At 57.8% G+C, this 13,659-nt stretch overlaps 2 protein-coding genes across 6 annotated transcripts in view; both read right to left on the minus strand.

Moving 5' to 3' along the window:
- Nucleotides 1-9,618, minus strand: part of BAIAP2L2 (BAR/IMD domain containing adaptor protein 2 like 2) — a 28,205-nt gene extending 18,587 nt beyond the window's left edge. The window contains exons 1-4 of one of the 2 annotated variants that reach the window (XM_037067861.1): nt 8,701-9,618; nt 7,505-7,580; nt 6,941-7,027; nt 6,416-6,477 (exon numbers count right to left, since the gene is read on the minus strand). In XM_037067861.1, coding sequence (XP_036923756.1) covers nt 6,416-6,477; nt 6,941-7,027; nt 7,505-7,580; nt 8,701-8,751 — 276 coding nt within the window. In that variant the 5' untranslated portion in view covers nt 8,752-9,618. The remainder of the gene's footprint in view (nt 1-6,415; nt 6,478-6,940; nt 7,028-7,504; nt 7,581-8,700) is intronic. The other variant, XM_037067862.1, reaches the window with a different exon arrangement.
- A 72-nt stretch (nt 9,619-9,690) lies between these two features.
- Nucleotides 9,691-13,659, minus strand: part of PLA2G6 (phospholipase A2 group VI) — a 58,849-nt gene continuing 54,880 nt past the window's right edge. For all 4 annotated transcript variants that reach the window (XM_037067857.1, XM_037067858.1, XM_037067859.1 and 1 more), the window contains 5 exons: nt 12,679-12,815; nt 12,136-12,290; nt 11,252-11,419; nt 10,657-10,730; nt 9,691-10,482 (listed from right to left, as the gene is read on the minus strand). In XM_037067857.1, coding sequence (XP_036923752.1) covers nt 10,338-10,482; nt 10,657-10,730; nt 11,252-11,419; nt 12,136-12,290; nt 12,679-12,815 — 679 coding nt within the window. In that variant the 3' untranslated portion in view covers nt 9,691-10,337. The remainder of the gene's footprint in view (nt 10,483-10,656; nt 10,731-11,251; nt 11,420-12,135; nt 12,291-12,678; nt 12,816-13,659) is intronic.

Genomic DNA, 13,659 nt, shown 5'->3' on the forward strand with positions numbered 1-13,659 from the left:
AGTACCCATCAGACTGTCAGTTGATTTCTCAAAAGAGACCTTCCAGGCAAGAAGGGGCTGGAAAGAAGTATTCCAAGTCATGAAATCCAAAGACCTACAGCCAAGATTGCTTTATCCAGCAAAACCTTCATTTAGAATGGAAGGACAGATAAAGTGCTTCTCGGATAAGGTCAAGTTCAAGGAGTTCATCATCACCAAGCCCTTATTATATGAAATGCTAAAGGGACTTATATAAGAAAAAGACGAAAAATATGAACAGTGAAAGGGCAGCAAACTCACAGTTATTAACAACCACACCTAAAACAAAAGCAAGCCAAGAGGACAGCTAGATCAGGAGTGGAACCATAGAAATGAAGAACACATGGAGGGTTAGCAACAGGGGAGTGGGAGGAGGAGAAGGGGGGAGAAGGTACAGAAAATAGCATAGACGGTAGGTAGAAAATAGATAGGGGGGAGGGCAAGAATAGTGGGGGAAATATAGAATCTAAGGAACTTGAGACACATGGTTATAAACTAAGGGGGGGAGAATGGTGGGGGAGGGAGTATGTGGGTGGAGGGGAATGAAGGGGGGGAATAGAACAACTGTAATGGTATAATCAATGAAATATATTTAAAAAAACTAATTTCACATAAAAACGAGGAAAAGAAAACCTCTGATGTTGAGTCCAACAGGAAGTGACTGTGAGGACATCCCTGGAGACCATGGTGGTGTAGCAGAGGCGTCGGCCCACGCAACAGGCATTAAGAACATGAGGCAGGGCTGGGAAGGGACAACATGGGTATGATTTAGAAAAGCTCAGAAATGGATGACAATTCAAGAGGGAATTAGAAGTTTACTTTTTAAAGATTTTACTTATGTATTTTTAGAGAAAGGGGGAGCAAGGGAAGAAGAAAGGAAGAGAAACATCAATGTGTGGTTGCCTCTTGCACATTCCCAACTGGGGACCTGGCCCACAACCCAGGCATGTGCCCTGACTGGGAATCGAACAGGTGACCCTTTGGTTTGCCGGCCCGTGCTCAATCCACTGAACCACACCAGCCAGGGTGAGAATTAGACATTTAAAAAGAAAAACATAAGTTTCATAATGAAGGCAACACACAACAAAGTAATAGCACAATAGAGAATGCCTCGGGAGAAGTGTAAAATAAAAAAAAAATCTAAATAAAGAAACAAAGAAATAGGAAGAGATTATTTTGGGGGGTGAGGACAATGAAAATGTGCTAAAATTAGAGTGAGATAGTTTTAAAACTGTGACCATACCGAAAACCTCTGAATTGCACGCTTTGAAAGGGTGACTTTTATGGTATGTGACTTATATCCTAGTGAAGTGGATTTGTGTGTCTGTCACACCAACCCTCATCTGTTTATCTACACATCTGTCTCTCTGTCTACACCTACCTATGTATGACGGGCCTCCTATTATGTTCTCCGTTCTCACTCCAGATATCAATCATAATATTTAGAAGTAGAGGAAGAAAAAAGAAATAAGGAAAAAAGTAGAAATAACCAAGAGGAAGGGACATATTAAAAATAGGCTACGAAGATTAAATATACAGATAATAGTTTTGAAGAAGAAATACAAAAAAGGGAACAAAAAATTCTACAAACTGTAATTCAAAAGAACTTCTTCTGAAACTAAAAACAAAAGACTGGAAATTACATTTTGAAAGAGTGCACCACATAACTGAGAAGACTGACCCACCCTGACCAATATCAGAGCAGACCCTGGGAGAATTACTTGAGCTGAGAAAAAGAAGGAAAGAGAAGTCTGTTGGGCATCTAGACGAAACCAACAACAAGTGATCTACAATGGAAAAATAAATAGACTTCGGAAAAGCAATGTTCAATGTTAGAAGAGAATCATATTTAAGATCATCAGACACCAAAGAAAGAGAAGGAAGGAAGGAGGGAGGGAAAGAACAAGTAAGGGAGGAAGGCAGGCCGAGCCAAGGATTTTAGACCCAACAGAACGGGCTCCCGGCGTAACTGAGCACCACGCCGCACCCAGAGAGCGCTGCTCACGCGAGCCCTTCCGCGGGGCTCCTGGAGAGCAAGCTTCCCGCAGGACAGCGACAGGCGCTGGACATTAAAGATGCAGCCGCCTGTAAACGGAGGCTGGCGAGCGCTCCAGGGGGCGACAAGGCGTGTGACAGCTCTGCACTCTGGCCGAGGAGACACAGCACAACGACTTCAAAGGAGGGCCACGCACAGGGAGAGCAAATGCAAAACAAATGTGAGCTGTTTCTGAAAAGCACACAGGAGCTGGTGGAGTGGGTGAGTTAATCCTCACCCAGAGACGATTCTGGTGTGATGGGGGTATGGCCAGTGGAGAACATGGGCTATTCTGACTATTTCCCTCTCTGTCTCGGAGAGTGAGGGTTCTTCACGTGGACCGAAGACCCTGGTGTAACACGGAAGGGTGAAGCGAAGACCCTGTGAGGCTGCATGTGAGTTGGAAGTATGAGTATGGACTTGTAAGTACTTTATCTTTAAATACATGGCACATATCATCATGTATCCACAATGTGTGCAGACATGTGTGCCTACGTGAGTGTGAATGCACGTGTATTGCACACATGCACGCCTGTGTGTATGCACAGCACTGGCCACTGAAAAGACCCAGAAACAGCCGCGCCATCAGCGCCTGGCGCCTGGCGCCCAGACTCAGGAGAGGCCCTGGGTGAGGAGGGGCCGTCTCATCAGGTGGGGCAGCCAGGAAGTCAGAACTGCCAGCGTCGCACCAAATGGGGTCGGGAGCCGACTGAAGAGGCTTCACTGCCCAAACAGAGGACATTCCCCACTTCAAATAAAGACAGTAACTGTCAAAGACCGAAGCACATCAAACAGGTTTAAGTCTATGATACCGAGGACACCACAGCATACCACAATAATTGTGCTAGTTAAAAAAGGAGAGCTAAGCCCTGGCTGGCGTAGCTCAGTGGATTGAGCACAGGCCTGCGAACCAGAGGATCGCGGTTCAATTCCCAGTCAGGGCACATGCCTGGGTTGCAGGCCAGTTCCCTGCAGGCCAACTCCCAGCAGGGGACGCGCAAAAGACAACCATACATTGATGTCTCTCTCCCTCTCTCCTTCCCCTCTAAAGATAAATAAATAAAATTAAAAAAAAAAAAAAGGAGAGCTAATTGGTCACCTCCAGAGGTGACAGGACAGGAAAGGGAGGCGCTGGCTCTTACTCGCCTTCCCCATGTGAATCGGGTCACTGGGTAACAGGCGGCGGATAAGGAGAAGAGACTCCTCCGGAAACATCCCCATTGGGAGTGAAGGGGCATCGGAGCAGCAGTGTTCCCTGACTCCCAGCGTGTGACTGCGTCTGCACACGCTGAGCCTCTATGGCTGCACACGGCAGTGGGTGGGACGTGCCTCCCGATGGGTGACCCGGCACCCGTCCCCCCTCAGTTTCACCAGAGGGACGGGACCTGAGTCAATCGGGCCTCTGGAGCCGGAGGCCAGGGGCACAAGCGAGACGGGACCTGAGTCAATCGGGCCTCTGGAGCCGGAGGCCAGGGGCACAAGCGAGGCTGCACCAGGAGGGTGTGACCAGCAAGTTCCAGACGGCGGACACCGACCATCAGCTGGGCCCAGGGCCTTCAATCGACAGATGAGACATAAGGAAAGAGTTGGAGGGGGTGGAGGGGGATCAGTAGATTAAGAGATTCAAATACATATTTAAAAAAAGAACAAGACCAAAATCTAGTGTGTAGGGACGCGTGCTTTGATCAACGACACAGGAACACAGGACATGCCACACCTGTGGTCACTTTGGGAGGGAGGGGCTGTGGTTTTGATGGGGGCACATGGAGGGGTTGCTGGGGAGGCTGCAAAGTTCTTGGCCTGGGTGGTGGGTGCACGGGTGGGTTTGCCTGACTGTGGTCCATTAAGGTCTAACATGTTCAGCGAACGCTTTAGGACCTGCATGTCAGTTTGCACTAAAAACCCAAACCCGAGTGAGGTGCTGCCCCGCTTTTGCCCAGCACCCCCTAACGATCCCCCTTCCCAGGCGGAGAGGCCCCTGCTGGTGGCTGGTCGTCTGCTCCACGCTCGCCCTCGCTGTCTCCACTCCAGCACACGGCCCCCTCACGCCCTTCCACATGCCATTCCCTCTGTGCAGAATGCGCTTCCCCGTGAGTCCGCCTGGCTCCTCCTCGCCTCCTTCCGGCCCTTCTCCCAGCGTCACCTTTCTAGTGATGCCGCCCGAGTATCTGCGGAAAAGCGCGTTCCTACCCTGGCCGGGAGGCTCAGCTGGTGGCACGTCGCCCCAACACCAAAAGGTTGTGGGTCCGATCCCTGTCCAGGGCACACATCTAGGCTGCAGGTTAGATCCCCGGTCAGGGCACGTACAACCGATCAATGTTTCTCTCTCATAATGATGTTTCTCTCCCCTCTCCCTCTAAAATCAATAAACATTTCCTCAGTGAGGACTTAAAAAAAATTACGCCCGTCCAGCCCTTCCTATCCCCTTCCCTGCTCTGTTTCCTCTGGGGCCTATTTTGCATCTCACCTGCCGCCTACACACGGCATGGCCGAGCCTGGGGTCTGGCCTGGCTCCATCCTGGGGCGGGGCAGGGTTTCTGTCTGCCTGACGGCCCCCAGCGCCCATGCCTGGCACGAGGCAGTCAGCAGCTGCCCAATGAGTGAGTCGGGGGCCGGCCCCAGCTGTGCTCAGGCCAGTGCGGTTCTGGGTTCTGGCCGAGGGCCCTGCTTTGCTGTTGCAGCCAAGACACTGATGCCCAGAGATGGCAGCTCTTTTTACAGAGCGGGCCTGGGTGACACTCCTCCCTGCACAGCCCAGGGGTTCCACGAGTGACACGGAGAGCCGTCAAACACAAGGACAGGAGGCCCCTGGCCGCCACCGGAGGTGGCCCAGGCTCAGTGCCATGTGCCCTGCAGGGTGTCCGGGAGGCAGGCCCAGGGACGCCTTTCTGGTGTGTGGGTGGTTACACGGTTTCTGCTGCTAAAACTGGTCCCCATTTGACATGGTGAACAAACCGCTGAGCATTTAATGGGGTCTCCAAAGGGTACCCTGACTTTCAGGGTTCCCTTCACACACACCTGAGAACCACGGTCATAATTAGTTGAAATTTCCTTCAGAACCTTCTGAGGCCCCACATCACCACCCCTGCCCCCACTCTGCCCTAGCTCCGGACCTCTGGCCCACGGCTGCCCGAGGGATGTCATGCTCATGCCCACGCTGGGGGTCCTCTCTCCTTCCCGTCTGGCCAAGCCTGCCCCCGTTCAGAGCTCATTCTTTCCTCCCAGACAGCGGAGTCCTGCTCGGTGCCAGTCCCCACCCCAGGCCCTGGAGCTCCAGAGAGAAGACTGTTGTCCCAATAGGACTCCCAGTCATGGCAGGGACACAGTCGGGGGCACATTTCACTTCCAACTGTCACAGCTGAGACACACAAAGGGTCCAGGGGCCAGGGTGAAGGGGCGTGTACTTATTCATTTCAACTAACCCTCCCAAGGATCCTACAGGGCAGTTATTACAGCTGTCTCCATTTCACAGGCAGGGACACATTCAGGGGCACATTTCACTTCCAACTGTCACAGCTGAGACACACAAAGGGTCCAGGGGCCAGGGTGAAGGGGCGTGTACTTATTCATTTCAACTAACCCTCCCAAGGATCCTACAGGGCAGTTATTACAGCTGTCTCCATTTCACAGACAGGTAAACTGAGGCCCAGAAAGGTTATGTAGCTTGTCTGAGGTCACAAAGCCAGTAGCTGGTGGACGGGGCACTCTGGCTGCAAAGCTTGCTTCCTCATCTGCCACGTGCTAAGAACAGATGGGCACAGCTGCCAGGAGTCCAGAGGCAGGAAGGATGGAACCTGCCTAGGAGCCAGGGAGGCTTCCTGGAGGAGGGAGCAACTGTGCAGGGGTCAGGGCTTCAGGCTGAGAGGACAGCATGACAGCAGGCTCGGGGAAGGCCAGGCTGTGTCCAGAGGGTACAGCTTTTCTGGGTGGTTGGGGGATGCGGGGCACGCCAGGGCGCTGCCAGGTCAGCAGGGCCCGTAACTGCTCCCCTGAGGAGCAGGGATTTAGTTCTGTGGGTGGCCGGTGCTGAAAGGGCTGTTCTCTCGGGTAGGACAGGTCAGCCCCATGGCTGCTCCAGGAGAGGGCAAGGCAGGGCTGGAGGTGGGAGGGGCACCGGGGCCACAGCCCTTTCGCTCCTGGCTCCTTCCCTCACCCTGAGGTCTTGGGCAGGGGGCTGCATCTCTGAGACTCGGTGTCCCCCTCTGTAAAGTGGAGACGAAAATGGCACCTGCCTCCCAGATGGCTGGAGGCTGGAAGAAGACATTGCAGATAAACGTGCCCACAAGGGCCTGGCCTGGCCACTGTCGCGAAGTCCTCCCCGAGAAGGGACTCGGGCAGGTGACCCCCTAGGCCAATACTCACCACCACCTCCAAGTCAGAGTTCAAGTGTCGCTGGGTGTCGGACATCTGCACCAAGATCTCACCTACAGGCCCAAAGAACAATGGTTTCATGAGGGGAGCCTGCCCTGCCCACCCTCTTCCTGCCAGAAGCTCCCAGAAGGGCCTGCCTGAGGCTGTATTTCTGGACCAGAGTCCTGGGATTTCCCATGTGGCTCTGGGACTCGGGCAGCACCTGTCCCAACACCTATCCCAGCCGGGCAGGGAGTGGTGGGGAAGGGCTCGGGCTCCGGGCCCTGGGCTGCAAGGCCTGGGCTTTTGGCAGGGCTAGACTTCCCGGAAGGGCAAGATTATAAAAGCAATGCCTTCTGGGACCCAAGGCTGAAGGGCAAGGCAGCCCTGGGCCTCAGGGGAGGCAGCAGGAAGGCAGGCAGAGCATCTCTCTGGAGCTGGACAGTAGGAGGCCTGGGGTGGGGCTTGGGGGCCAAGAGGAGAGCACCCCAGGTTCAAAAAGGCATGGGGGGCATGGTGGAAGGGGGAGCCCCTTACCCAGGATCTGTGATGTGGAACTCTGCAGGGCCTGCTCCCCAATCTTCTGTATGGCGTTGAAATACACCTCGGCCGCCTCGGACAGAGCTGTATGGGGAGAAGGAATGGGTGTGGCCCTCTCCCAGCTGCCCCACCCGTCTGCAGGCCCCTCCCTCCACCAGGACAGTGTTCTGGGGAACACTGTGGGGTCTGGCTTAGGCGCACATGGGGTGGCGTGGGCCCGTCCGGGGGTGGGGGGTGCAGGCACCTGTGTGTGCCCATTGGGAGGGTGGGTGCAGGTGTCGGGGGCACAGAGTGGGGGCAGGTGAGGGTGGACTCTGGTTGATGGTCGGGGAAGCAGACTTTGACCCTGAAGAACTAGAAGGCAGGGAGGGTTTGGAGAGCACTTGGTCCCAGCCTGTACACAGCACAGATGGCATGGGACCCTCTGTCCACAGCCCTGGTGGAGGATGGGTTGCTGGGAAATGGTGAATGGCTGTCCAGTGTGGGGTGCAGAGAACATGGGGGGAGGTATGTGAGTCTGCCCGGAGCGGGCGGGGTGGGGGTCTGTGGCCGTGCACTCACCATGGAAGGCCCGCAGGTAGTTGTTCCCCAGGTACACCAGGTTCTCCAGGGCGGGGTTGAACTGCTCCAGGATGCTCTGGACCCCGAGGGCAAGGGGAGGGGGACAAGTGGGAAGAGAAGAAATGATGGCCAGAGGCAAGTCCCTGGGCCCCAGGAGCAGGGCACCCCTGGCCCCAGGGAGCCCACCTGGAACCCCACTGTCACTCGGAGTCCTGTTTGGGCCTGAGGCCATTCCCCGTGGCCTGGTTCTCGGCTGCGGACCCCTGGCCAAATCTGGCTCACACACCTATCCTGGTGGGACCTCATTCCCAAGACAATGCACCCAGAGGGTCCACTTCCCCCCACTGGGCTGAAGCCTACGGTCTGTCTCAAGACTCTAGCTGGGCACAGCTCAACCTGGGCCCGAGTCCGGGTCTCACTGGGCTGGACACATGGACTGTCCGAAGTCACCGCAGGGGCAAGGAAAGAGCTTGCCCTCCTCAGAAAGAGCCCTCTGGGAGCCTGGCCACCCCAAGTCCCGGCCAGTGGGAGAGCGCTCTGGGTGGCAGAGATAACTCTGGGCTTGGACTTTGGTCTTAATTCAAATCCCTGCAGCCCCACTGCCTCCCTCTGTGACCTTGAACAAGCTGTTTGACCTCTCTGGCCTCAGTGTTCTCATCTATCCAACCAGGTGATTTTTTAACTCTACAGGTGGGGTGATGGAGGCTTACATGGGGAAGGGTCCTGAATACAGGCAGTGCTCAATAAATGTCTGTGGGGATGGCAGCACCCTCCCTGGAGTGAAGCAGCAAGGTTGAGTGAGGGGCTCAGAAACGAGAGACAGACGACAGACGACAGAGAAGGACAGGCACAGGGGCAGATGAAGAAGCTGACAGCTGGCCATGCGGACCCCTGCTCCCAGCTGCAGCCACACCGGGCCCCATCCTGCCTCGCCCCGAGTTGGATTGCGTCTCAGCAGGCCTGCCGCTCACCAGAGACTGCGGACAAACCCCTCCCTGGGAGCCTCAGTTGGGGATGGGATGAACGACTGTCCCCAGAAGTCCCCACCGTGGCCAGTGCTCAGTCCAGCCTGGCCCCATGTCTTTCTCGCCAGAACATTCTGCAGCCACACTCACCCTGTGTCCCCCCAAGCTGGCCCAAGCTCTGCACCCTGGGACAGGGCGCTCTGGGCCCAGGCCGGCTGCAGGTACGCTCACCTTGTAGATGGCCATGGTGGACCTGTAGAACTGGTCCATCTCGGGGGCCATGGGCGGCTGCACCCGGGTGCTGAGCAGAGGCTGGTGGTGCTCGCAGGGCAGGGAGCACTGGGGTCCGGAGGCAGTGCCCACTGCTCAGCAGGCAGTTCAGGAGTCCAAGGAGCGGGACTTGGAGATGGAGGCCGGCCGCGGAGGGGGTGGCAGCTTAATTATTCACCAGCCAGGGATGTCAGAGCGAGATCTGGATCTGGGGCGTAACCGGACTCCGCAGGGACGGCATCCTGTGACGCAGGCTGGTTCGTGTGACCTGCCCTTCAATTATTTACCCCTCTGAGCCGCGGCCGGCATGCACGCGTGGATGAGCCACTCTCCCAGGTCACCCCCACCTCCAGGAAAAGGCTTAGCCAGGCTGGCCGGGACCCCTGGCTCTGGGGGGACCCCTAACTTCCACCTGCCATAGCGGGCACTGCCCACCCAATTGGGCTAGGACTGGTCGTCGCCCTCCCCCAGGGCACCACAACAGACCCCCCTGGAGCCCGAACACACGCGTGGGTCACTACTCTTGTCAGGCTTCGTCTCTAGTCTGAGCCCCTCCGACCAGACCTGCACCTCAAGGGCCCATGCCCACGCCCACTGCGCCTGCCCAGCTCCTCTGCAAGTTGGCAAGGGGACAGCACCAGCTCTAATGTCACACAGACCTGGGGGCCAACCTTGGCCCTGCTCACTCACTGAGACCACCTGAGCCCCTTATCTCCCTGGCCCCCCACCCTGGGGCAGGTGGGCCTGGTTGCTTCCTCTGAACACCCTTGCCAGCCTGATTTTGGGGGCCTGGGGGAAACAGGAGGCACCTCTGCCCCAAGGAACCCAGAAAACAGAGCAGACATGTGAGTGGGCACATGAAGACCATGGTCAGGCTGAAGGTCAAGGTTGCAGGGAGCTGGTAGGCGGGGGCACAGGGAGCACTCACACCACAGTGCATACAACCCGGGGCAACTGAAATCAAACCATTTATTTCACAGTATGGGCCAGCCCCGCCCTGCTGATAAACCAGTCCTGTCGGGAAGAATAACTTAAGTCTCAGGAGCGACCTTTGGGAGCTGAAGCAAGCTCAAGGGCAGGGCAGCTCTGAGGGGTGCAGGTGGCGGGGCATGTACTAAGGAGCAAAGTTGAATGAGGCACCCACTCCTAGAGTGTGGGCTGTCCCTGCTGATAGGGTGGGTGATGGCCAGTGTCTGTAGCTCCTCCAGCCCCACCCACAGGGGAGAAGGCAGAGGGCGGACGGGGCAGCTGCTCCCCCAGAGGACCTGGGAGAGGTGAGGGCTGGGGCACGCCTGGGCGCCCTTAGTGTTTGACACGAGAGGTTGAGGGGCCTGAGAGTCAGTTGTCCTTGGCAGCCAGGGAGTAGGCCCCAGTGAGGCTCCAGGCTTTGTACGCCTGGAGCCGCAGAGTGTGCCAGAAGGCAGGGACAGAGCCGGAGAAAGGCCTTCAGCCCCAGCCTCGGGCCAGAAGCCCAGCGCCCCGAGGCCCTGGCTGTGGACAGAGCAGCCTGGCCCAGTGCTGCCCAGTGGTGTGGTGCTCGGGCCTCAGCCACCTCCCCAGCGGGGTCGGGTGGTGGACAGAGCTAGGGCCTGGTGGCCCTACGGTGAGAGCAGCAACTGGACGAGCTTCTGGAACTGCTCTCGGTGCTCGTAAATGTAGACCTCGGTCTCCCAGAGGGCGTTGACCAGCACGGAGTCGCTGACCTCATCCAGCATGATGTCCATCCCCAGCTGGGGGTTCAATCTGCCCAAGTCAAGGAGAAGGGGTCACCCCAGGACTCTGGGCCTGGGTCGGGGACAGGAGCTAGGATTTGGAAAAGGAGAGGTCTGTGCCAAGGACAAGGGTGGGGAAGGTCGTCAGACCCCGCTGGGCCAGGGAGTGGGGAGGGGGCTGAGGGCCAGGCCAGCGGAGCCCCACCTGAAGTACTGGATGCCGACCATCTCGCACCAGGCCCGGGCCCGGTCCACAGCCCGCCCGTCTGGATCCGTGCACTGGCGAGAAGCAGCCTCCATGAGCGCACAGCACACGCCACAGCCACAGCGCCTGCCTGGGGCCCCTGGGTTCCCATCTGGCTCAGCCACGTATCAGCAGAGGGATGCTGGGCAAGTCCCCTCTGCTGGGCTGCAGTGACTGTCCCAGGTGTGTAAGCGGAGGGACACAGTCTGCGGCTCTGACAGGTGGCTCAGCAGGGCCCTTTCAAGGTCACTGAGCATGGTGGGGGTGAGCAGGCACTGAGGGGACAGGCCACCATGCCCCCCGGCTCCCCACCCCTGTAGCTTTCGTCCAGCCGATTTTTTGGGCTTCCGCATGGGGCTGTGTGGAGGAAGGGACCCACAGCTGCGATTCAAAACCTCACTGGAGGCGGCCCCTAAGGGTCTTTGCTGGCGCTGAGACCCTGTGTCGGGGACCCCCCGCCCCGGGCTGGCGAAAGAGGGCTGGGGGAGCCGCCTGGACACCCAGGGCACCGGGAGAGGCGAAGGCACCATCCTGGGGCTGAGGGGCCCATACTCACACAGTCCACCACCATTTTGCCCAGTTCCTTTGCTCCAAAAACAGTCTTAGCCAGTTCCCAGGGGTTGCTGGGACGGAAGACATCCACACAGGTGACAGGGACCTGTGGGGACCTCCCTGTCCCCAGAGAGACGACCAGGGAGAGTTTCTTCACCTTGTCGCCCTGACCCTGATGGGGACAGGACAGGGGCAGTGAGAGGAGACCTTGCCCTGGTGGGCCATTCCCAGGGGTATGACAGGTCCAGCACTGGGGTCCCAGGGAGCATGAGGAGGTGGCGGGGCCTCCTGTGGCAGCAGCCCTGCCTGTCCTGCTTCCTTCTTTGCTCCAGAACAAGCTCTGCTGCCTACCTGCTGGGTGACCTTGTTGGGTCACTCCGACCCAGGCTCGTCATCCACAACAGGAGGCAGCTTAGATGGATGATGTCAGACGACCCTTCCCCATCCCACAGCCTCCTACTGCAGGAAGCCTGCCCTGCCTGATGTGGCCCCTAGAGGGCGCTCACCTCTCCAAAGGCAGAGCCCCTGCCTCCCCATCCAGGAGCTGCACCCAGAACTTCATGATGACCCCAGTGGTGACCAAGGCCAGCAGGGATATGGCACACTCGGGGTCAGGCACGAGGAAGCCTCCTGACAGTCCCCAGGCTGGTGAGCCCATTCAGCAGCTGAGAGGGGCGGGCAGCACCAGGACCCCAATCAGAGGCCCCCATACCACTAAGTGCCCAGTGGGCCTGGGAGCCCCTCTGGGCACAGTGCTCTGGGCAGACCCCGCCACTCAGGCAGGCGCCAGCTGGGATAAAACTGCTGCTTCACGCACAAACCAACGGCCGTGCCAGGGAGACCCATCTGCGGTCACGTCCGGCCCCTCCAACCTGAGGGGGCTCTCACCTTTCGGATCATGTCCTGGTTGTACTCGTGGATCTCCGTCATGGCGTCCAGCGTGGGGTTGTTGGCCAGCAGCCCACCATCCAGGAAGCGCCCAATAGGCCGGAAGTAGGTGGGGGCTGCCCCGCTGCTCCGGGCTGCCTGCCACACCAGCTGCTCTGGGGGTGGGGGAAGAGGGTGACGCAGTGGGACAAGGGACTGGTACGAGCTCCTTGGATCACGGTGGGCGTGTGTGAGTGTGTGCAGGCTGCAGGACGAGGGAAAGGCAGGGCACGCTGCAGGAACAGGCTGGACAAGGCCACGCTGCCTGGCCCTGCCGTCGCGGAGGGAGGCAGGTGTGGCTGAGGCCCTTCGGGGGCTCCTCTAGCCTGTCTGAGGCCTGACTGCTCCCCGGCTCTGCCTGTCCTCAGCCAATAAGAACTCAGGGCAACAGGTGGGAGGGTGGGGGGCTAGCGGTGCCCCGTGGCAAGCCCATGACTGCCACCCACCACCCTGCAGCCCTGCAGGCCAATCGCTTTCCACAGTCGCTTCCAACACGGTTTTAACCTGAGGGATGAGTTGGAGGCTTCAGGTTAACGTTCTGGCTGCAGCGAGGCTCCCGGACCGACTCTGGAGCCTCGTAATTCCGGAAGAGATGGAGCTCAGCTGGCTGCCGGTCAGACAGCGTCCCCGTCAGCATCACCCTGGAGAGAGGCCAGGGCAGGACAGCTGCAGTCCCTGTCCCTCCCACCACAGGCAATCCACTTCTGGGAACTCACCCCGGGACGCTGCTGCTCTCGTGGAGGTGGGCACGCGTGAGGGTCTCAGGGGCAGCATCACTTGCCAGAGCAAACGACTGGCCGTAACCGAACTGCTGCCTGCGGGTCGGGGTCTCTATGTTCTCGCCGACAGGCACCGAGCGCCAAGAGTTACCGTCACATGGGAAACAAGGCCCCGGGACAGCGTGCGCAGCATGCCGCTGCTCATTCAGAAACCACCGGCCCCAACACCGTGTACCTATCTGCTCTCTGAAACCTCTGCAACATCCTGTCCGCCCGGTGAGTTTATAACCTGTTAACGAAGACTCCTGCTTGAGTACAGACACCACGAATGCTTCGGGGAGCAGGGACCGGCACGGCCCCTCGGACACCAGCACGCACGGAGACTCTCACCCAGGTCCTCGCTGTCTAACCCGGGGGTTCCGTTCTAGGAAGTCCATCCCAAAGGAATGCCCTCGGTTACAGAGAAGGCTTCCCACAGGAGGCCTCAGTGTGATTTATTGCACCAAAGAACGAGCCAGTCGGCCCGGGTCAACAGGGCAAGTGAGCGCACACTGAAGTGCTTCTCAGCCGTTCAGAATCAGCTTGCCAGGAGTTCAGAGCAACAGGCAATGCATTTGTTACACTGTAAAGATGGACAGAAAGGAAAGGGAACACAAACCGCGTGGGAAGAAATACCAGTTCTCCATTCCTAGGAGTACTGGGGAAAGGTCATTTGAATAATCTTCCCACTGAATAAAAAAATTAAATTAAATGCTTTAAAAATGTT

This window comes from Sturnira hondurensis, unplaced genomic scaffold (genome assembly GCF_014824575.4).
Source record: "Sturnira hondurensis isolate 20B ecotype Veracruz unplaced genomic scaffold, ASM1482457v3 Scaffold0017436, whole genome shotgun sequence".
NCBI classification, from domain to species: Eukaryota; Metazoa; Chordata; class Mammalia; order Chiroptera; family Phyllostomidae; genus Sturnira; species Sturnira hondurensis.